Source organism: Eriocheir sinensis, chromosome 70 (genome assembly GCF_024679095.1).
Source record: "Eriocheir sinensis breed Jianghai 21 chromosome 70, ASM2467909v1, whole genome shotgun sequence".
Taxonomy (NCBI): domain Eukaryota; kingdom Metazoa; phylum Arthropoda; class Malacostraca; order Decapoda; family Varunidae; genus Eriocheir; species Eriocheir sinensis.
The window spans coordinates 159,367-182,268 of record NC_066578.1 but is presented as its reverse complement, the minus strand read 5'-3'; the positions used below and the strand labels follow the sequence as shown (position 1 = coordinate 182,268).

General features: G+C 43.9%; 1 protein-coding gene and 1 long non-coding RNA gene across 24 annotated transcripts in view; one reads left to right on the top strand and one right to left on the bottom strand.

Moving 5' to 3' along the window:
- The first annotated feature begins 4,162 nt into the window (after positions 1-4,162).
- LOC126988688 (foot protein 1 variant 1-like) lies at positions 4,163-7,716 on the top strand. 17 transcript variants are annotated; one of them, XM_050847045.1, is made up of 5 exons: positions 4,163-4,754; positions 5,864-6,073; positions 6,352-6,501; positions 6,532-6,681; positions 6,802-7,713. In XM_050847045.1, exons 1-5 carry the CDS (start codon positions 4,491-4,493, stop codon positions 6,934-6,936), a joined length of 909 nt encoding a protein of 302 aa, XP_050703002.1. In that variant the 5' UTR covers positions 4,163-4,490; the 3' UTR covers positions 6,937-7,713. The 17 variants fall into 17 exon arrangements, 2 of the variants coding, with proteins under 2 accessions (XP_050703002.1, XP_050703001.1); XM_050847044.1 differs by having other exon boundaries at positions 6,275-6,621; positions 6,802-7,712; XR_007742436.1 differs by lacking the exon at positions 4,163-4,754 and having other exon boundaries at positions 5,634-6,150; positions 6,352-6,411; positions 6,562-6,681; positions 6,802-7,716.
- Positions 7,717-8,909: 1,193 nt separating this feature from the next.
- LOC126988690 (uncharacterized) overlaps positions 8,910-22,902 on the bottom strand; it is a 67,253-nt gene continuing 53,260 nt past the window's right edge. For 4 of the 7 annotated variants that reach the window (XR_007742449.1, XR_007742452.1, XR_007742451.1 and 1 more), the window contains 4 exons: positions 21,248-21,360; positions 19,110-19,208; positions 10,143-10,695; positions 8,910-10,109 (listed from right to left, as the gene is read on the bottom strand). This is a non-coding gene — a long non-coding RNA (uncharacterized LOC126988690). Of the gene's footprint in view, positions 10,110-10,142; positions 10,696-19,109; positions 20,045-21,247; positions 21,361-22,902 lie in introns of all 7 variants that reach the window. The other 3 variants (XR_007742450.1, XR_007742453.1, XR_007742455.1) reach the window with 1 other exon arrangement.

Below are 22,902 nucleotides of genomic sequence, written 5' to 3'. Positions count from 1 at the left end.
CTGATGGGCGCCAGAGATGCAACAAGTGCAACAGAGGTTTGCAGTGTGGTGTTCAGGGTTGGTCCGTGGTGCAGTGGTCAGTGTGCCTAGCTGGGAATCTGCAAGCCCGGGTTTGGACACCTGCCCGGGCATTCAGGATGCAGCTCACCCAGCTGTTGGTGCTCTCTTTAGGGCTGGCTGATGGATGGTGCCTGTGGAGGGCTGTGAGTCGTGTGTTGGTCCTCTGGCACCAGAAACAGGAACAGTTCTCTCCTCAACTTTGCAAAGTCCAGAAGGCTGAGGGTTCTGGTTCCTGGTTCCAGAGGCGTGAGCCTTGGCGCTGGACTTGACACAGCAGTGCTGGCAGTGTGCGAAAGTAGACCAGCCACATCCTTGTCAGTACTCGCTGGAGGATCCCTCAGAACTGTAGGCTTTTCCGGAGTGCTGAGTTCCTTGACCCGTGCAGTGTTTCCTACGCACAAGTACGCACCTCTTGAGGAAGTGTTCAGTACGTACTTATGCCTTTGCCCTTTTGAACAGTCAAGCTGCCGTCACTTGTGTTTTTATCTTTAATTCCTTACTCCAAGAGTGTTAAGGGAGTGTCGCCTGCTTTACTCATTTGTGAGAACATCAAAATTCAGTCCATATTTTGGTTCATTTATGCAAGAATCCTTTGTAATGAAGCATCATTCCTGTGCTGCCTGAGTAAAACATGTAAATCCCTTTAATAGTAATGCAAAATTTCGCAAAAATTGAACCATCACTTTACTTGAGGATGCCACTGAGCCGTTCTTTGAGAAGGGTTTGCTCGTTGTCTCTTTTGAAAAAGTAACTATTGTAGAACATTTATTGTGGATTCCTTTTTCACTTACCAGTCTGCATCTCTCCGTTTAATGTTTTACTTCCAAGTAATCTAAAAAAAACTGTGAGTTTGAGGGGAAAGGAACACTGAAAAATGTGAGACTAAATATATTTATTTCACTCCACATAAGAAATAGAGAAAGGTTTCCACTTTGTGACAAAAAAAGATCCCTCAGATCAGTTGAGGCACACCAGAGTTATGTCCTTCTGATTGGCAAAACAACAGTGTTGAGATGTAGGGCATTTAAAGTTTGAGGCGTAGCTGAGCGCGCCATTTAAAGTCATGTATTAGGGTTGCCGACGGCCGCAATATTTTTATCTATTTTGCTAATGAAAACTAAATCGGGTTTTACCACGAAACTTTGAGAGACTGTTGCCCACTGCACTTGACTGTCCACTCTAGCTCATCCCTATACTGGGGGCTTCATGGTGCAGTGGTTAGCACACTCGGCTCACAATTAACCGAGAGAGCCCGAGTTCGATTCCCAGGCGGAGTGGAAAACTTTGGGCGGCTTTTCCGATACCCTACGTCCCTGTCCACCCAGCAGTGAATGGGTACCACCCTACCAGGTATTAATCGGGGGTTGTGTCCCGTCTCCTGGGATCTGTTCCCTTCTATAATTCCTTCCCCTCCTGTCTCTCTCAGGCATATAACAACAGATGTTGTGCCGACTAAACCAAACTTTCTACTTTTCATCCCTATACTGTTAAAACCCCTTATGCAAGAGTTAACCAGCATCTTCACTCTTTCATCCCTTACACTGGTAAACTCTGGAACAGCCTTCCTTCGTCTGTATTTCCTCCTGCCTACAACTTGACCTCTTTCAAAAAGAGTGTATCAAGACACCTCTCCACCCGAAACTGACCTATCTTTTGGCCACTCTATACTATCTTCTGTTGTGGGAGCATTAAGTAACGGGCTTTTTTTTTCTACACTTTTTGTTGCCCTTGTGCCGACTCTTGTAAAAAATTAAAGTCATATTTTAGAAACACAACTAATTTTCTTCAAATCTCAGAAGTTATCGTACATATCAGTGCGACGCTCCCTTAACTTTTTTTTTTTTTTACATGTGGTCTATAGCGCCGGTAGGCTTTTTCCTTAGGGGCCTGATGCTCGGCTCGAGCCCGTCATGGCGCAGGCAATTGTTTATAGCGGCACCATTGTTATTGGCTCATGCTGCCCCCCAGAGCTCATTCTTTATTTCACTTGTGCTGTACAGCTTCTTCTAGAGTTGGATTGATTGGTGGTCTTCAGGAAAGCGTGTGGGTAGTCTTAGGCCACTCAGCGGTGACTGAAGAATCCCAGGTGGGTTAGTGGTGGATTTGAACCCACATCATGGACAATGCACCGAATGTGGGGCCGGCATGCTAACCACTCAGCCACCCAGGAATCTGTGGAAGTTGGAAATGCTGGCATTGTAGTATTGTTTTGATCATGGGTTTTTTCCATTCATTCATTCATCTTTGACGCCTGCTCCTAGGAGCTCCCGCCAGGGGGTGGCCACGGTAGAAGTCTCCATCTCTCTCTATCCGGACACTCCCTCCTTGCCAGCTCAGAGTTTCTCAAGGATCCTTCCCCCCTCTCCCTGATATACTCCTGCACCCTGTCTCTCAATTTCACTGGAGGTCGTTCTCTAACTTTCCCACATTTGGAATAAATTAGTTCATAGTAGGGGAGAGCGGTGATGATTCGGACAGTGGGATGGTCCGGCCATAGCACTTATTGTAAAGTGTATGGGACTGAGTGCCGCGAGATTTTGTGTGAATGTGCAAAACTTTGTTGCCTTGGCCCACAAAGGGACAACTACGCCCTCAAAGCTGTTCTTTTCGATGCAAGTCCGATTTTATGTTTTTTTGCATCTCGTATATAATATTTTCAGGGTGTATTGTAAGCTCTCACTTCAAAAACATGGCAATTAACGAAATGTAAATTATTTTGGTGACGCAGCGATGCACGGCGAAGGTATTGCCTTATAACACAATCACCCAGCTCTCGTGCTGGAAAAGGAGTGTGACCACACATTTGCTCTTTAGAGTCATGATGATTCGGACAGATGATTTTTTCATGATTTTTATTAAATTTATATCAATTTAAACACTATAGGTTTTGCAACGGTTATAAAAAGGTTAATTTGGTTGATTTATATTCAGATATTATGCTTGTGAGAAGAGAAGGAAGCCATAATACCAAAATTTTTTAGATATTTCTTGTAGTTTTTTATTTTTTTCCCCTATAAATAATGAGAGGATACTTTTGTCCTTATACAAATGTTTTATAGTAGATATAATCTTGTTTATTAGCCAATCAAACTTAAGTTATATAAATATTAAGCTGAGTGTCCGTACCACCTCCCTGGCCCCTGGTTCGGACGATTTAGAAACTTGTCTTTCATCACCTACATCTGAAAACTGGAAATGGCTACGGGTGTCATATTAACAACCTAAAGAGCTAAAGGATGAAGGAACATTTTGAGATCAACAAAATTACACCACTTCTTAAAACTTTTTTTTCTAAAAATATTTTTCTAAAAAGTGGCTGAATCATCGCCGCTCTCCCCTATATTATGCCTTTTGTTATTTGCAGCTTCCTTTCTTATGAAGATCTAACAGTGAAATTTATGATTATTCTTAGTCTTGCTCCCAAATAGCCATAAATGTCAATCATCAATGCTGAAATCTTTTTGAACAAAAAAATCGTTCCATGAGTGAAGAGTTTTGGCTTTTGGACAAGTGTGGGTATGGATGCAGGCCAGGTATCACAGCATTTCTATTTGTAATGTATCTATTTGCAGTGATCATGATGGCATTGACAACAACGAGCATGTCGTCCTACAGCAACCTCAAGCTGGTATTCGCCACAGAGGTCACTTTGCCGCATTCCACTTTGGGTAAGCATGTTTAAAATTGTCCTTTATTCGTAAGCAATTTTTTCTTTCAGGGCTCCTTTATAATATTTGTACTTTCACAATTATCCTTTAATGCTTATGAGGGCATAACAATGGTGGGTCTTGCCAGGAAGGCACTCCAGGACTGGCCTGGCCCATGGTGTTGTGGACTCGCTCAGTACAAGTATATGCCGTTGTCTATATCTACACAGGCCGTAGGGGCTTAGAATGGAAAGGGAGATGTGTGGAGGCCTGCTTGGGGGTCCATTGGGGTGGAGGCAGCGGCGAGTGAAGCACACTACCCCTAGTTAGTTAAACTGTGGCAGCCCTTATGTCCCAGTGGCCATGTGTCCCGGGTGGGTTCTTCCCGCCACAGGCTCAGGGACCATTGTGGCAGAGATGACCACTGGGGCCATGCACAGCCACAGCCTGTGCCCCAAACTTAACCTTCCATTCAGGGTCCAGGGCAGCCGTGGTGATGGCTCAGGGACCATTGTGGCAGAGATGAGCACTGGGGCCATGCACAGCCACAGCCTGTGCCCCAAACTTTACCTTCCATTCAGGGTCCAGGGCAGCCGTGGTGATGGCTCTGGCATTAAGTTTTTTCCACTTCAACAGTAAATCATGTTTGTAAAGGTAATTTCTGCTGTAAAACTTTCTTAAAACAGGACAGATATTTCTTTATTGGCAGCTGTCAGCAGGCAGCAAAATGCAACATGTTGTAAATATCTTGATAAGTTATCCAGCAATGATGACAAGGCAATAATGCTTCAAAGTGCAGGTTACAGGTCATCCCCTAACCAAGTCAACTCACTACCAGTCAACTCACTCCCCTGGTCAACTAACCAGGTTAACTCACTCCTCTGGTCAACTAACCAAGTTAACTCACTCCCCTGGTCAACTAACCAAGTTAACTCACTCCCCTGGTCAACTAACCAAGTTAACTCACTCCCCTGGTCAACTAACCAAGTTAACTCACTCCCCTGGTCAACTAACCAAGTTAACTCACTCCCCTGGTCAACTAACCAAGTAAACTCACTCCACTTGTCAACTAACCAAGTCAACTCACTCCTGTGGTCAACTAACCAAGTTAACTCACTCCCCTGGTCAACTAACCAAGTCAACTCACTCCCCTGGTCAACTAACCAAGTTAACTCACTCCCCTGGTCAACTAACCAAGTCAACTCACTCCTCTGGTCAACTAACCAAGTTAACTCACTCCCCTGGTCAACTAACCAAGTCAACTCACTCCTCTGGTCAACTAACCAAGTTAACTCACTCCCCTGGTCAACTAACCAAGTACACTCACTCCACTGTTCAACTAAACAAGTTAACTCACTCCCCTGGTCAACTAACCAAGTCAACTCACTCCTCTGGTCAACTAACCAAGTCAACTCACTCCTCTGGTCAACTAACCAAGTTAACTCACTCCCCTGGTCAACTAACCAAGTCAACTCACTCCTGTGGTCAACTAACCAAGTTAACTCACTCCCCTGGTCAACTAACCAAGTCAACTCACTCCTCTGGTCAACTAACCAAGTTAACTCACTCCTGTGGTCAACTAACCAAGTTAACTCACTCCCCTGGTCAACTAACCAAGTCAACTCACTCCTGTGGTCAACTAACCAAGTTAACTCACTCCCCTGGTCAACTAACCAAGTCAACTCACTCCTGTGGTCAACTAACCAAGTTAACTCACTCCTCTGGTCAACTAACCAAGTCAACTCACTCCCCTGGTCAACTAACCAAGTCAACTCACTCCCCTGGTCAACTAACCAAGTTAACTCACTCCCTGGTCAACTAACCAAGTTAACTCACTCCCCTGGTCAACTAACCAAGTTAACTCACTCCCCTGGTCAACTAACCAAGTTAACTCACTCCCCTGGTCAACTAACCAAGTCAACTCACTCCCCTGGACAACTAACCAAGTTAACTCACTCCCCTGGTCAACTAACCAAGTTAACTCACTCCTCTGGTCAACTAACCAAGTCAACTCACTCCCCTGGTCAACTAACCAAGTTAACTCACTCCTCTGGTCAACTAACCAAGTCAACTCACTCCCCTGGTCAACTAACCAAGTCAACTCACTCCCCTGGTCAACTAACCAAGTCAACTCATTCTCCTGGTCAACTTACCAGGTCAACTCACTCCCCTGGTCAACTTACCAGGTCAACTCACTCCCCTGGTCAACTAACCAGGTCAACTCACTCCCCTGGTCAACTAACCAGGTCAACTCATTCTCCTGGTCAACTTACCAGGTCAACTCACTCCCCTGGTCAACTAACCAGGTTAACTCATTCTCCTGGTCAACTAACCAGGTTAACTTGTTCCCCTGGTCAACTAACCAGGTCAACTCATTCTCCTGGTCAACTTGTTCCCCTGGTCAACTAACCAGGTTAACTTGTTCCCCTGGTCAACTAACCAGGTCAACTCATTCTCCTGGTCAACTTGTTCCCCTGGTCAACTAACCAGGTTAACTCATTCCCCTGGTCAACTTGTTCCCCTGGTCAACTAACCAGGTCAACTCATTCTCCTGGTCAACTAACCAGGTCAACTCATTCTCCTGGTCAGCTATCCAGGTTAACTCATTCCCCTGGTCAACTTGTTCCCCTGGTCAACTAACCAGGTTAACTTGTTCCCCTGGTCAGCTAACCAGGTTAACTTGTTCCCCTGGTCAACTAACCAGGTCAACTCATTCTCCTGGTCAGCTATCCAGGTTAACTTGTTCCCCTGGTCAACTAACCAGGTCAACTCATTCTCCTGGTCAGCTATCCAGGTTAACTTGTTCCCCTGGTCAGCTATCCAGGTTAACTTGTTCCCCTGGTCAACTAACCAGGTTAACTTGTTCCCCTGGTCAACTAACCAGGTTAACTTGTTCCCCTGGTCAACTAACCAGGTTAACTTGTTCCCCTGGTCAGCTATCCAGGTTAACTTGTTCCCCTGGTCAGCTATCCAGGTTAACTTGTTCCCCTGGTCAGCTATCCAGGTTAACTTGTTCCCCTGGTCAGCTATCCAGGTTAACTTGTTCCCCTGGTCAGCTATCCAGGTTAACTTGTTCCCCTGGTCAACTAACCAGGTTAACTTGTTCCCCTGGTCAACTAACCAGGTTAACTTGTTCCCCTGGTCAACTAACCAGGTTAACTTGTTCCCCTGGTCAACTAACCAGGTTAACTTGTTCCCCTGGTCAACTCCTAACCACATCAACTCGTAAATGGCAGGAGTGTTCTCTGCAGGAGTGACATCACCAGGCTGTGTGGGGAGTAATTACCATGGCCAGGACTCATAACACACTGGCTTGGATATCCCTACAAAGCTTGAGGTAAGGTTACTATTCTGCCCAAACAGAACCTTCCTGTAATGTGTGTCACAGATAACATGAACCGGCTTCGTCACTTAACCACACACATGATATCTAATTATACATATATCTAATCCTTATGTGCAGTGGTGGATCCCGGGGGGGGAGGTGGCTGCCCCCCCCTTAGAACCTAAATTGCTCCCTTTCAAAGATTCACCGAGATCTGTGGGGTATCATTCCTGTGAACACTACTACTAGCCTACTAATTATAATGATAATAATAACAACAATACTACTACTTCTACTATTACTACTACCAGTGAAACCTATACATATGGATTGGACACTTGCCCCAGCTTTGTCATCAAGCCGCGAATTTTGAAAATTCAACCGCTTTGGTGTGAATCGCCATAACTCCCTTATTTCTGGGGCTAGAGAAAAGTTATTGGTATCAATCGACGGCAAAATGCAAGGGCCATATTTTTGAGTTACCGACCGGGCTCGAAAACCGACTCAAAAAGGTTGAAAATCGAATAAATTCACAAAAAATGACTCGATAAAAAATGTATTTTTGAGTTCCCAACCTTTAGACCTACTCATTTATTGAGAATTTCAAAACACTTATTTAACAAATGATTTAGCCCTGCCAATGTAATTTCCAAAATGGTGCATAGCGTTTCCCTACTCCCAGTAGTTTCGTCGCTAGATCTCGAAACGTAAACCCTGTCGAGAGCAATTTTGATGAACTCCAGACATTTTGCCATTTTTGTCTAGTGTGGCCTTGCTATTGTATCTAGAAGGCTGTAATTTGGCATGTAGCCCCTCTTGACAATGTAGTTTGACCAACTCAAAGGATATTTTGATAGCTCAATTCTAAGTTCGTCTTCAAACCGTCACAAAATAACTTGGTTTTCGGCCCTTTTTGCCGCGATTTGGACACGTCTATTTTGTGACGGCTCGACGACAAACTTAGAATCGAGCTATCAAAAGATCCTTTAATTTGGTCAAATAACATTGCTAAAAGGGGCTACATGCCAAATTACAGCCTTCTAGATACAATAGCAAGGCCACACCAGACAAAAACGGCAAAATGTCTGGAGTTCATCAAAATCGCTCTCGGCAGGGTTTACATTTCGAGATCTAGCGACGAAACTACTGGGAGTAGGGAAAGATTACCATTTTGGAAATTACATTGCCAGGGCTAAATCATTTGTTAAATAGTATTTTTGAAATTCTCAAAAAATGAGTGGGTCTCAAGGTGGGGAACTCAAAAATACGTTGTATTTTTCGAGTCGTTTTTTGCAAATTTATTCGATATTTGACCCTTTCGAGTCGGTTTTCGAGCCCAGTCACTGATTTACAAATATACCCCTTGCATTTTGCCGTCGATTGATACCAATAACTTTTCTGTAGCCCCAGAAATAAGGGAGTTATGGTGATTCACACCAAAGCAGTTGATTTTCCAAAATTCGCGGCTGAATGACAAGGGCGCCGCAAAATCAAACGAGAAAGACATCCATTACTTGAGATGTTTCTGATACTACTACTACTACTACTACTACTAGTCTACTACTACTAATAATAATATTAAAAATAATAAAAGAAATAAACATACAAAACAAATAAAAGAAATTGCGAACATTATCGTATTTATATTTGTAAAAAAAATAAAATGCATGCTTAGCGGGACCAGATGGATTTGGCTTATATATATATATATATATATATATATATATATATATATATATATATATATATATATATATATATATATATATATATATATATATATATATATATATATATATATATATATATATATATATATATATATATATATATATATATATATATATATATATATATATATATATATATGGTATGGTATGGTATGGCGCCCATCTTGTATATCAGCCCCCTTCACCTGGAGCTGTATCTGCCACTGCTTATGTGTGCCTCAGCTCCTAGTGATGGCAGGTTACTATTCTGCCCAAACAGAACCTTCCTGTAATGTGTGTCACAGACAACATGAACCGGCTCAGTCACTTAACCACACACACAGTATCTAATATACATATATCTAATCCTTATGTGTGCCTCAGCTCCTGGAGTTGGTTTCATTTCATCTGTCCGTCAACACAGTGGGAGTTTTGATAGATGTGGCACCTGCACATTTCTGGTTCATGAATATGCGAAAACCAACTTATGATAGATATTCAAGCTAATTTCTCAATAATATATTTGAGTGTTTATGCATACACAAAAACCCTCACTCCTTATAAATCCCAAAGATGCCTTTGCATTGCTATTACACCACAGCAGCACACAAAAAACAGGCTTGTGTCACGCTGCACAGTGAGGCCATACTCCAACCCTCCAGGGCCCTTCAGAGGCCTGGAAGTAATCTCATTTCAGGTGCACTAAAAGACATCTGGCTCTGCAAGTGCAAATAATATGTATTTCAATAATTTGTTGCCTGTAAATCACGGTTAATCTTTGAAATGAAGTGAAATATTGTTGAATGTGAGGCCAGGCTGTTTTGAATATTGCCCAATGTTATTTAAATGCAGTAAATTACCAAAATTCCTTAAGTACAGGCACTTGCAGAGCCAGACGTCTATTTATTTTTTACTTTTTTATTTTTATTTTTTTATTTTTTTATGTGTATGCCTATAGTGCCGGTAGGCTTTTCTTGAGGGGCCTAGATGGTAGTCGGCCCCAGCCTGTCATGGCACAGGCAATGAGATGAATTATAGGTGTTTGAAAGGCCATGAATCCTTGGAGTGTGATCTGACTAAACTGTTTGACACAAGCTTGTTTTTCGTGTGCTTGTTTGGTGTGTTGTCGATGCAAATCAGCACGTTTGTGTTTTATATAAGATGGCTTGAGGGTTCCTGAGTACAGAAACACTCAAATATATGACAGAACACCAGCTAGGGGGGGGGGGGGGAAGGCACTGAGTGGAGGCGTACATGCTCCAGGGTGGCTGCTGTGACCTGAGAGTGGAAGGCAAATCCCACAATGCATTACCAATGCAAGGGTTACCAGGTGACCTGGGGTGTGGGTTGACTTGGTTACCAGTTAACCTGGGGTGTGGGTTGACTTGGTTACCAGTTAACCTGGGGTGTGGGTTGACTTGGTTACCAGTTGACCTGACATCCAAGGTGCCTTCGGAGGAACACCGGCCATGGGCCATGAGGTAAAGGTCTGAAGTGATCTGGCTAACCAAGGCCTAGGTGACTGGAGCGCTGACTTTTGTCCCTAGAAAACCAATCTTTCGTAGAGCTATTTGGTCTTGTCATAATGAAATGTACACAACGTTTAAGTTCAGTTATCAACATGAGAGAGAGAGAGAGAGTGGCAGCGATGCCGTGGCCTCTCCGCTAATCCCACCAGTCACACCCAAAGTGACTGATGAACAGGAAAGACTTCAGTAGACTGTTTCTCTCACTCTTGAGAAGCTGAAATTTCCTTTTCTGTGTTGGGTAACATCCTCTGTTCTCCCCAACAGACCGCTGCTGAAGGCTGGACTGTCCCGCCACTGTGTGCAGGCCAGTGGGACAGGTGACCTGCCGGGAGCACATGTGTCCCCTCCTGCCCTGCAGACACAGCCGCTGGACCTCAGCACCCAGGAGGACACAGCCGCTGCCTGCCACGCTCAGCGCGCCACGCCTGGAAGAAGAAGCAACAGTGACACCAAGATGAAGGCCGTTCCCACTCCCTCGGCAAGCCTGAGTGTCTCTGAGCAGAGGAACTAAAAACGTCTTGATAATTCTCTGGAACAAGTTATTTCTGTAGAGCATTCTGTCCCTCAGGTGTTCGCTGGACTCTAATAAACATCCTGTTGGAGAAACATTCCTTTTATTTGACAGAAAATGCTTCCAGCTTTGCTCCAGAACCTGTCTGAGGTGTCTTGGGGCGTCTGACCTCTCCACCGCCAACACGCTCGCCCAGGCTTAGAAAACATTCACATTTTTTTACCCGGCTCATCTGTTACACAAGATGGACAAATGTTGGTGACGTAATTGCCGTGAGCAGTAACTGTATAGCTGTGACACCACTGCTAAAACAGTGGGGTGAAAAAACAGAGTAATTATGGTGAGTAGAAGTCAGAAAACATTTAGTGTTTACACCACTCTTTAAAAACTATACAAAACTCAACAGTGTGAGAAATAGTGGTTACAGTGAGCACAAGTCAGAAACATTTACGCCACCCCTTACAAAGCATTCCTTGGCCCCTCTCATATCACACTTGATCAAAAATCTGAAAGCATTCAAGAGGATTCTGTAAAGGAGAACAAAATAATGTTTTATTATAAAATGGATTCCATAATGGCTGCAAACATTGATAACAAATAAAAAGTGGTATAAACATTAAATATTATTTTTTTACTTCCACTTACTGAGTCACTTTATTTTCTTCCTGTTGAGTTTTGCCAATGGTGCTACAGTTGTACACTCACTGGTCAGGCCGGTGAGGTCAACAAAGGTCACCTTCTTGTGTAACAGATGATCCAGGTAGAAAAATGTGAAGATTTTCTGAGCCTGGGCAAGTGTGTGGGTGGCAGACACCCCGCCGCCCACAGCCACCCAGCAGCAGCCTTACCCACCCGGCCCGAGGCAGGGAGGGGACAACACACCTGAGCCTGGGCGGGTGTGTGGGCGGCAGGGGCGTCACACCCCACTGCCCACAACCACCCAGCGTGGGCCTTACCCACCTGGCCTGGGGCAGGGAGAGAATATGTCACCGGACAAACACATCAACAGGGTAACGGGACAAACTATGAATTTGCTGATGAACAGAAGGACGGCATTTGTGTATTTGGACGAAGAGATAATGAAGAAAATAATAGTTACAATGATAAGGCCAAGGTTGGAGTATGCAGCAGTGGTCTGGTCTCCTCATGAAAAGAAGAACATAAGAAAGCTGGGAAGAGTACAGAGAGTGGCAACCAAGATGGTACCAGAACTTAGGGATCGGACTTACGAGGAGAGACTCAATAGCATGGGGCTCACAACCCTGGAGAGAAGAAGAGAAAGAGGAGACCTGATAGCGGTGTACAGGGTGGCGAGCGGGGTGGAGAATCTGGACAGAGAGGACCTGTGTGTGTGGAGCGAGAGAGAAACGAGAGGACATGGAAAGAAGTTGAGGGCGACCACGTGTAGGAGAGATGTGAAAAAGTTTAGCTTCCCAAACAGAAGCTTCTTCTTCTTAAGATTTACACCCATAATAGGGGGACAGGGCCTTTGGCCAAAAGGCGGCCCTGTAAAGGGGGGCGGGCAATAAGTCCTGGCGGGTGTAGGGACGCCTCCGCCGCCGCCACAGCCATGGGTAACAGCCGGCGAGCAGTGACGGAGGCACGGGCTCTCAGGGCAGGCGCCCAGTAGACACCCGTAGTGGTGCACGTGTGAGCAGCCGACCGGTTGACTTGACTGCTGCGGGGGGGCCCAAAGCAAGGATAACCAGGCGGGTCAACCACGCCGCCGCAGAAGGACCCCCAAGCTGCTCGCCCGAGGAGTGCTGGCGTTCCACTGCCAAACAGAAGCATTGAGCTATGGAATGGACTGGAGGAGGAGGTGGTTTGTGCAAGAAACGTTCATGATTTTAAGGAAAAGTTGGATAAGAGAGGATATGGAGACAGGACAGCGCGAGCGTAGCTCTTTTCCCGTATGTCTTCTACTTCTTTCATCAGAAGACCCTCTCAGCAGGGATTACATGACTCCAGGCTGGAGGCTACAGAACGCTTAACCTCAGACCTTACTATCATTTCTGATTGGGGTAAAAGGAACCTTGTGTCCTTCAATGCCTCAAAAACCCAATTTCTCCACCTATCAACTCGACACAATCTTCCAAACACCTATCCCCTATTTTTCAACAACATTCAGCTGTCACCATCCTCAACACTAAACATCCTCGGTCTATCCTTAACTCAAAATCTTAACTGGAAACTTCATATCTCGTCTCTCACTAAATCAGCTTCCTCGAGGCTGGGCGTTCTGTATCGTCTCCGCCAGTTCTTCTCCCCCGCACAGTTGCTATCCATATACAGGGGCCATGTCCGCCCTTGTATAGAGTGTGCATCTCTCGTGTGGGGGGGCTACACTCACACAGCTCTCTTGGACAAAGTGGAGTCTAAGGCTCTTCGTCTCATCAGCTCTCCTCCTCTTACTGATAGTCTTCTACCTCTTAATTTCCGCCGCCATGTTGCCTCTCTTTCTATCTTCTATCGATTTTTTCTACCACCACCGTCACCACCGTCCACCACCACAGAGATAGAACGGCCGGAAAGGAAACTGGAGATAAAGGAACAGAGAGAGGGATAGAATCCGAAAGAGGGCAGTTTAGAAAGCAAAGACTGGTGCCAGACTCTATCGAAGGCTTTCGATATGTCTAGCGCAACAGAGAAAGTTTCACCGAAACGGTTAAGAAAGGATGACCAAGAGTCAGTTAAGAGAGCAAGAAGATCGCCAGTAGAACGCCCCTTGCGGAATCCATACTGGCGATCAGATAGAAGGTTAGAAGTGGAAAGGTGCTTTTGAATCTTCCGGTTAAGGATTGATTCAAAAGCTTTAGATAGACAGGAAAGTAAAGCTATAGGGCGGTAGTTTGAGGGATTGGAACGGTCACCCTTCTTAGGCACAGGCTGTACAAAGGCATACTTCCAGCAGGAAGGAAAGATAGATGTTGAAAGGCAGAGACGAAAGAGTTTGACCAGGCAGGGTGTCAGCACGGAGGCACAGTTTTTAAGGACAATAGGAGGCACTCCATCAGGTCCATAAGCCTTCTGAGAATTGAGGCCAGAGAGGGCATAGAAAACATCATTTTGAAGAATCTTAATAACAGGCATAAAGGAGTCAGAGGGGGGATGAGTAGGAGGAATATGCCCAGAATCGTCCAGGGTGGAGTTCTTACAGAAAGTTTGAGCGAAGAGTTCAGCCTTAGAGACAGATGAGACGGCAGTGCTGCCGTCAGGGTTAAGGAGAGGAGGGAAAGAGGAAGAAATGAAATTGGAGGAGATATTTTTGGCTAGATGCCAGAAGTCACGGGAAGAATTAGAAGAAGCAAGGTGTTGACATTTTCTATTAATAAAAGAAGTTTTGGTAAGTCGGAGAATAGATTTGGCACGATTCCGGGCTGAAATGTAAAGGTCAAAGTTAGTGGGAGTTCGAAGGCTCTGGAACCTTTTGTGAGCTGCCTCTCTATCTTTAATAGCACGAGAACAAGCGTGATTAAACCAAGGCTTTTTAGCGTGAGGAGTAGAGAAAGTACGTGGAATGTATGCCTCCATTCCAGAGACAATCACCTCTGTGATGCGCTGAGCACACACAGAGGGGTCTCTCTCCTGGAAGCAGTAATCATTCCACGGGAAATCGGAAAAGTACATCCTCAGGTCGTCCCACCGAGCTGAAGCAAAATGCCAGAAGCATCGCCTCTTCGGCGGGTCCAGAGGATGTACAGGAGCGATAGGACTGGATACAGAAATAAGGTTATGATCGGAGGAGCCCAACAGAGAGAACAGTTTGACAGAGTAAGCAGAAGGATTAGAGGTAAGGAAGAGGTCTAGAATGTTTGGCCTGTCTCCAAGACGGTCGGGAATACGAGTAGGGTGCTGAACCAACTGCTCTAGGTCGTTGAGGAGAGCAAAGTTGAAGGCTTGTTCACCAGGCTGGTCAGTGAAGGAGGATGAAAGCCAAAGCTGGTGGTGAACATTGAAATCTCCCAAGATGGAGATTTCAGCAAAGGGAGAATGAGTCAAGATGTGCTCCACTTTAGAGTTCAAATAGTCAAAGAATTTTACATAGTTAGTAGAGTTAGGTGAGAGATAAACAGCACAGATGTATTTAGTAATAGAATGACAATTAATGAAGTCTTAGCCAGATGGTGGAAAATTCAGAAGAATCAAGGTCGTGGGCACGAGAGCAAGTGATTTCGTTGCGCACGTAGGCGCAACATCCAGCTTTGGATTGAAATTTAGGATAGAGATAGTAGGAGGGAACAGAGTAGAGGTTGCTGTCAGTAGCCTCACAAACCTGTGTTTCAGTGAGGAAGAGAAGGTGGGGTTTAGAGGAGGAGAGATGGTGTTCCACAGAATGAAAATTAGAACGAAGACCGTGAATGTTGCAGAAATTGATAAGGAGGAGGTTCGAGGAGTTATCAGGACACCTCTCAAGTCGGCAGCCAGAAGGGGAGTCCTCCCTGGGGGAATTTATGGTCCCCCCCCCCCCCAGGCGGGGACTCCGAGGCAGTGTTTTCGTTAGCCATTTTTAATTTTTAATTTTGGGAAAAGGTGTGTGTGTTGTGTGAATGTAGTGTGGTGTAGAAAGAGAGAGGAACTGTCTTTAGAGAGCATGCTGAACTGCTCTCTGGTGTTGATGGGACAAAAGGGAAACGGTTAGTGAGGACATGGGAAGGGTCTTTGAAGGGCTTCAGCAGCAATGTATGGATGAGAAATAGAGAAAATAAACAAGGAGGAGGAGTGATGCTATTGTTGAAAAAAGAATGGACAGTGGAGGGTGTCACCTATGGCGAAGGGGAAGCAGAGGTCTTGAGTGTGGGAATAAGACTGCAAAGGGGAGGATGCAGAAATATCGTAGTGGTGTGTGTCCCTCCAAAAAACAATTCATGGACAGAAGAATTGTACAAGAAGAAGCTGGAAGACACATTGGATTGCCTAAGGAGATTGCTGGAGGAGAAGGAGAAGATTCTGACAATGGGGGATTTTAATTGTAAGGAAGTGTCTTGGGAAACTGGTCAACGGAAGGAAGTGAAGCTTCATGGGGGAACAAGGTTTTGGAATTGGTTATAGATAACGTCCTCACACAGTGGGTAGAGGAAAATACAAGATTCAGAGAAGACGAGCCATCTAGATTGGACTTGATAATCACCAGGGAGCCAGATACCACAGAGGAGATGAACTATAAGAGCCCTATAGGGAAGAGCGATCACGTACTTATCGAGTACATATTACGAGAAGGAGGTAAAATAATCAGGAATGAGGACTACAGGAAAGAATGGTTTAACTTTAATAAGGCAAATTTTGAACAACTTGGGAAACATTTTGAGGAAGCACAATGGGATACTTTTTTTGAGGCTGAAAATGTGGAGGAAAAATGGGCTATCTTTATACGGATTTACAACGAAGGAGTGGAAAAGTGGGTACCAGGGATGAAAGAAGCCCAGAAACCAAGAGAAGAGTGGTACAGTAGAAAGTGTGTAGACGCCAAGCAGGAAAAGGAGAAGGCATGGAACACATGGAGAAAAAATAGGAGGATGGATCTATGGAATGAGTACAAAAGGAAGAGGAATGCTTATGTCAAAGTAAGAAGAAAAGAAAAAAGGAATTTTGAGAAGAATATTGTAGATAAGTGCAAAGACCAGCCAAAACTGTTTTATAAGTTCATAAATGTAAAGTTGAAAAATAGAGATGAGATTCAAAAAGTTTAAGTTAATGGTGAAACTTTTTTTTTTTTTTTTTTTTTACAACAAAGGAGGCAGCTCAAGGGCACACAAAAAAAGAAAACAATAATAAAAAAAAAAGCCCGCTACTCGCTGCTCCTAAAGTAAAACAAAAGAGGTGGCTGAAAGGAAGATCAAATACAGGAGGAGAGATGTCCTGATACCCTCCTCTTGAAAGAGTTCAAGTCGTAGGCAGGAGGAAATACAGATGAAGGAAGATTGTTCCAGAGTTTACCAGCGTGAGGGAAGAAAGAGTGAAGATGCTGGTTAACTCTTGCATAAGGGGTTTGGACAGTATAGGGATGAGCATGAGTAGAAAGTCGAGTGCAGCGGGGCCGCGGGAGAGGGGGGAGGCATGCAGTTTGCAAGTTCAGAAGAGCAGTCAGCGTGGAAATATCGATAGAAGATAGAAAGAGAGGCAACATTGCGGCGGAATTTAAGAGGTAGAAGACTATCAGTATGAGGAGGAGAGCTGATGAGACGAAGAGCCTTAGCCTCCACTCTGTCCAGAAGAGCTGTGTGAGTGAAAGTGAAATAGTAATAGTGATGAATAATTGTTTCCAAACAGTGTTCACAAGGGAGAGTGAGTTTGAAGGTGTAGATGCAGTGCCGGTGAATAGAGTGGGTCTGGAGAGAATACAAACATCAGCGATGAAGTTAGAAAATTATTGGAAGAATTGGATGCGAGGAAATCAGCAGGACCGGATGGTATATCAAATGGACCGTATTGGCTATACAGGCAGCGCCACATGCAGCCACTCAACTCTAAGCTGTATTTTCCATAGAGTTCAAGTTATAGACTAGAGTGCGTCTGAGGCTGTCTCAGGGATACACGGCCATGATGCCGCCGTCACCCCAAGCCGATGATTGCACACACTTCACTCCTACCCGATTTCAGTTTTTCTCCATGTCAAATAGTAGAGTCAGGAAATTGGGTAGGAGTTAAATGTGTGCAGTCGTTGGCTTGGAGCAGTGGCGGCACCAAGGCCCTGTATCCTGGAGGCAGCCTCAGACGCACTCTAGTACATAACTTGAGTTCTATGGAAAGTACTGCTTTGACAGTTCACTGAGTGGCCACGTGTGGTGCTGCCTGTATAGCCAATACAGTCAATTGGGTGCTAAAAGAGTGTAAACAGGAAATAGCTGAAAAGTTGAGCAACTTGATTAATGTCTCACTAGCACAAGGGAAGGTACCGAGAGACTGGAAGAGGGCTAACATTGTCCCAATACATAAAGGAGGAAGTAAGGAAGACCCGTTGAACTATAGGCCAGTGTCATTAACAAGTGTAGTAGCAAAGATGTGTGAGAAAATTATAAAAAAAACAGATGGGTGGAGTATTTAGAAGAAAACAGTATATTAACAAATAGCCAATTCGGATTCAGAGGAGGACGGTCTTGTGTAACTAATCTGATCAGCTTCTATTCAAGAGTAATTGATATAATACAAGAAAGAGACGGTTGGGCAGATTGTGTGTATCTGGACTTAAAGAAGGCATTTGATAAAGTACCACACAAGCGATTAATATGGAAACTTATCATGTTGGAGGTCTGGGTGGTTCAATATTGGATTGGATTATGGACTTTTTGACGAAGAGAGAAATGAGAACAGTAATCAGGAATAATAAATCAAGCTGGATGGAAGTGACGAGTGGAGTCCCCCAAGGATCGGTGCTGGCTCCGATTATGTTTGTAACTTATATTAATGACATGACAGAAGGGGTGACAAGCTATATGAATATGTTTGCTGATGATGCTAAAATAATGAGGAGGGTGGCTAATGAAGATGACTGTGTAGCCCTGAGCCAAGATCTCGATAGAATAAGCGAATGGTCACGCAAATGGGAAATGACATTCAATACAGAGAAGTGTAGCGTGATGGAGTTTGGTAAGAGCAGTAGACGAATATCGGGGAACTACTCTCTGAGTAATGAAAGAATCATGAAAAAAACTGAAGAAAAAGATCTGGGAGTGATCATAACAGACAAGTTATCCTTTGGAAAACATATAGACCGGATAACTGGGGAAACATACAATCTTCTTAGAAACATAAAAGCAGCATTTACATATTTAGATGAAGAAATGGTGAAGAAACTAATAACATCAATGATACGTCCAAGACTGGAATATGCAGCATTAGTGTGGTCACCTAGATTGAAGAAAGAAATTAGAAAGTTGGAAAGAATACAAAGAGCAGCGACTAAATTACCGGAAACTCTGAGAGAACATACTTATGAAGAAAGACTGGAGAAATTGGGACTAACAACACTGGAGAGCAGAAGAGAGAGAGGGGACCTAATAGCATTGTACAGGATACAACAGGGATTGGAGAAACTGGACAGGGAAGACCTAGTGGTATGTGACAGAAGTGTGACAAGAGGCAATGGTAAGAAACTGAAGAAGAGCGACTGTAGGAGAGACATCAAGAAATACAGTTTTCCATACAGAAGCATAACAACATGGAACAGACTTGACGAGGAGACTGTGTGTGCAAAAACGATTCATGAATTTAAAGCCAAACTGGATAATAAGCGTTATGGAGATGGGACAGAACGAGCCTAGTACGGCTCTTTTCCTGTATTTCACAACTAGGTAAATACACACACACACACACACACACACATACACTCACTTTGGTCTTCTCGTTAGTCCCCGGGTAGTCGCTCAGTTTTTTGTCACACTGAAGTTCCTTGCTGGCGAACCACAGCTCAGTTGTGGCAGGATCCAGGACCTGTAGCAGTAGTAGTAGTAGTAGTAGTAGTAATCAAGTCATTCAAATTGCAGGGAGGGGAGTTGTGGCACACTGGCCACAGGAACACACAGGAGCAGGGTGCACACTATGGAGGTGGTGTGCATTAATGTTGTTATATTTGTTTTTCCAGCAATGGAAGGAGCTTGAGGGTAACAACAGCATACAATGAAAAACCCTGCTGAGCGCTGCTCCACCAAACAGACTATGGCATGTGTGACCCCCGGGCTTGGCGGCGTAGGGTGGGCGGGGCAACGCGTCCCCAGCGTACGCCCCCAATGACTGATTGCTAAGTGGCCAAAAGAGAGAGTCACCAGCAGCGGGGGAGAGGTGTTTTGATACTCCTCTCTTGAAAGAGGTCAAGTCCTAGGCAGGAGGAATACAGACAAAGGAAGGCTGTTCCAGAGTTTACCAGTCAAAGGGATCAGAGAATGAAGATGATAGATAACTCTTGCATAAGGGACTTGCATAGCATAAGGATGAGCAAGAGTAGAAAGTTGTGTGCGGCAAGGCTGCGGGAGGGGCAGAGGCATGCAGTCTGGAAATTCAGAGGAGCAGTCAGCGTGAAAATGTCAATAGAAGATAGAAAGAGATGCAACATGGTGGCGGAATTTAAGAGTTAGGAGACTGTCAGGAAGAGGAGGGGAGTTGATGAGATGAAGAGCCTTAGACTCCACTCTGTCCAAGAGAGCTGTGTGTGTGGAGCTGGAACTGCCTGAGGGTTGGTTGAGGAGAAAGCAGTAGCTGGTGCAGGGGCTGACTGTCTGGGGCCGGGCTGGGTGGTTATTGGGTCCTCCTCCTCCTCCTCAAGTAGCCTGCTGGTTAAGTTTAAAGTGATGCATGTTGAAAAAGTGTTAATATGTCAAAACATTTAGAATCAAAATAAATATTAATGTAAACCATTATTGATTAATGCTGGTACTCCATGCACTGAATTAATAAATTAAATTTAAATAAAAAAGATATGGTAACTGTTGATCTACAATTTTTTTATTCATACTTTTATACAACAAAGAAAAGCAATTAGTTTGTGGTAAGCACACTGGAAATTGACTTGGGAAACTCCAAGTGAGGGAGAAAATAATTTCAAATTGATCTCTAGATATAGTATGAAAAATAATTTAAATAAAAAATTCTAAATAGGTTTCACCCCAAGAATAATGAAAAAAATTGATGTATGAATGAATGTTACTAAAATATGCTCAGCAGCAAATTTAACTCAAGGAATTCAACAATTTTGCTGTGTGACATACACTAAAAGCATGTACACTCACGCATGGCAAAAAAAAAAGAAAAAAAAATCATTTGTGAAATTATTTTCCTGGCACCTTACATATACCTTTTAGGCTCCCCGACAATCATGGAAATGTGCAAATCTAGTACAGTCCAGTTTGACAATTATGTTTTCTTCTGCCAAGTAATCGTGCAACTTTGCAATTTGATAAATCCTCGCTATAACTAATTGGGGAGAAGGATGTGACTTATCCAAAAATCCAAACTTTTCATATATTACAAACTTTGTTCGGTATATAAGCTTTAAGTTCTCTTTTGGTGTTCATTATTGTAACTAAAAATATCCATTCATGACTCCAGATTAAAGGTGATTTACTAAAGGATGATATTTAAGTGGGTAGGTGACATTATTTCTGGTAAGTCTTCCTCCCTGGACAACCAGGGTACCCTCTTCGGCAGTTCATGCACTCGCTTACACTTACTCACTCTGTTACTCACTGACTTACTCACATTCTCGTTCACTCACATTCGGACCGTTACAAGGACATGAATGAAAATGTTTGCAATAGGGCGGACAGGTTCTGCCGGCCCACTAAGGAACTGCCCTGAACTCACCAGCCAAACTTTATCAGTGGTTTCCCACAGACACAGAACTGTACCAGAAAAGTTTGTTGAGTTCCGTAAAAGTGAGGGTTATATAATTTATTGCTCAGTATGTAAATAAACAAAAAAGACAACCCATGAAATAGCATCAACAATACGGTCTTAAGTGATGAAGTAGCCCATACCTTTTATCCTTGAAGCTGACAGTCATGAGGGGAGAAGTAGGTGGCCCAACGAGGACGTCATCTGGCCGATCGTGGCCGGCTATCCAGCTGTGAGAGAGGAGCTGGACCACCACCTGAAATTAAGATTTAATATAAGTCATTGTAGTAATGTCAACAATGTAAGTTGCATGCCTTAAAAACATCACTTGTCTTATAAGAATACACAATTTTGTACAGGAACAAATTTAAAGCATTTTCTAGTTCAACCAGAGGCAACCCCAGCCTTAAATACCACACGTACCAGACAATATTTGATAATAAATCATATGAATTACATTTCACTTACCTTTACCTTATGCAACCTCTACTTATAATGATTTACAGGTAATACTGTGAAGGTCTATGCTAATAGTACTCTAGTGCTCTGACAGGGGAGGTTCAGCTTGTATGAGTTATATGGGTGTTATACTGACCTTCACTTTACCAATCGCTTCACCAATATCATGTATTCTAAAACCATTGTTTCAGTAATACTTCAAGGTAAACTTGGGACAGGAAAATGACTAAGGATGAGTAAGGGGAAATGATCAAACACCTACCAATATGTGGATGATCATGTTACTGGTAAGTTTTGTTGGGCCTGCCTAATATTTATGTTTGTCTGCCAGATAAAGTTGTATATGTCTTATAGGGTGAAGTCCTGAATAGCATGATGGGGGGGGGAGGACAATGTGCCCCCCAGTAAGGATTAGTTTAGATTTGTCAGTTTTCATTTATTTTGACACTTGCTTGTAACCCACTTTGTCGTGCGTGGTGCTGGTGGTGACCAGCAAGTCAGAGCACAACACGGCATGGTGAAGCGTCAGACAGTGGTAAGATTAAGTGTAGAAAACAAGTATCTCAGAGACAAATAATTTTCAGTGTAAACTATTATGATGAAAGATGAACAGATCATTACGGTGCCAACCACCAAAGTGAGGTTGGCACAAGACCCGAGGGGACTAAGGAGATGAGTGTAGCCTTCTCTGCCGCCACTGACAACAGCAGAGCACAAGGCGTGCCACATGTATTTATCATAAACAATGAAACTTGACAAATCTAACAAAATATAATCTAACCCAGGGGTTCTCAAACCAGGGGTCGGGATCCCAGGTGGGGTCGGAATGCTCATTATGTGGGGTCATAAAGAGGGCATGGGGTCGGTGGGGTCGCTGAGGTACCCCTAAGGACTGGGGGTACGAAATATCCAAGCAGGGATTATGAGACCATGACAAATTCAGTGCTGTATGGTACTTTCATTGAGAAAAAATAACAAGTCAAATAATAAATAAAAATTGCTTCAAGCACCCTTACACGAGCCACGACTGACCGTTGAATCCCCCCTCTCCCTCACTCCCTTACTACCCTCCCCGCTCTTACATCCTTGTGAAATTCGCGTAATCTAAATTTCGTTTTATCTCCCTATTTACTAATTTATTCCAAAAATTTCACATCCTCATTATCGTCAACACCCGTAAAACTTTGGTATATATGCAAAAGAATCCTCATTTCCATGGTTTTTGACAACTGATGAAATTAAATTCACATAACAAATCAACCTCTGTGCAGGAGCAGGATGAGAGGACTCACTTGTGCTTCCATCCCTGCAATTTTATGTGGTGTTTTATTAGTGTGGT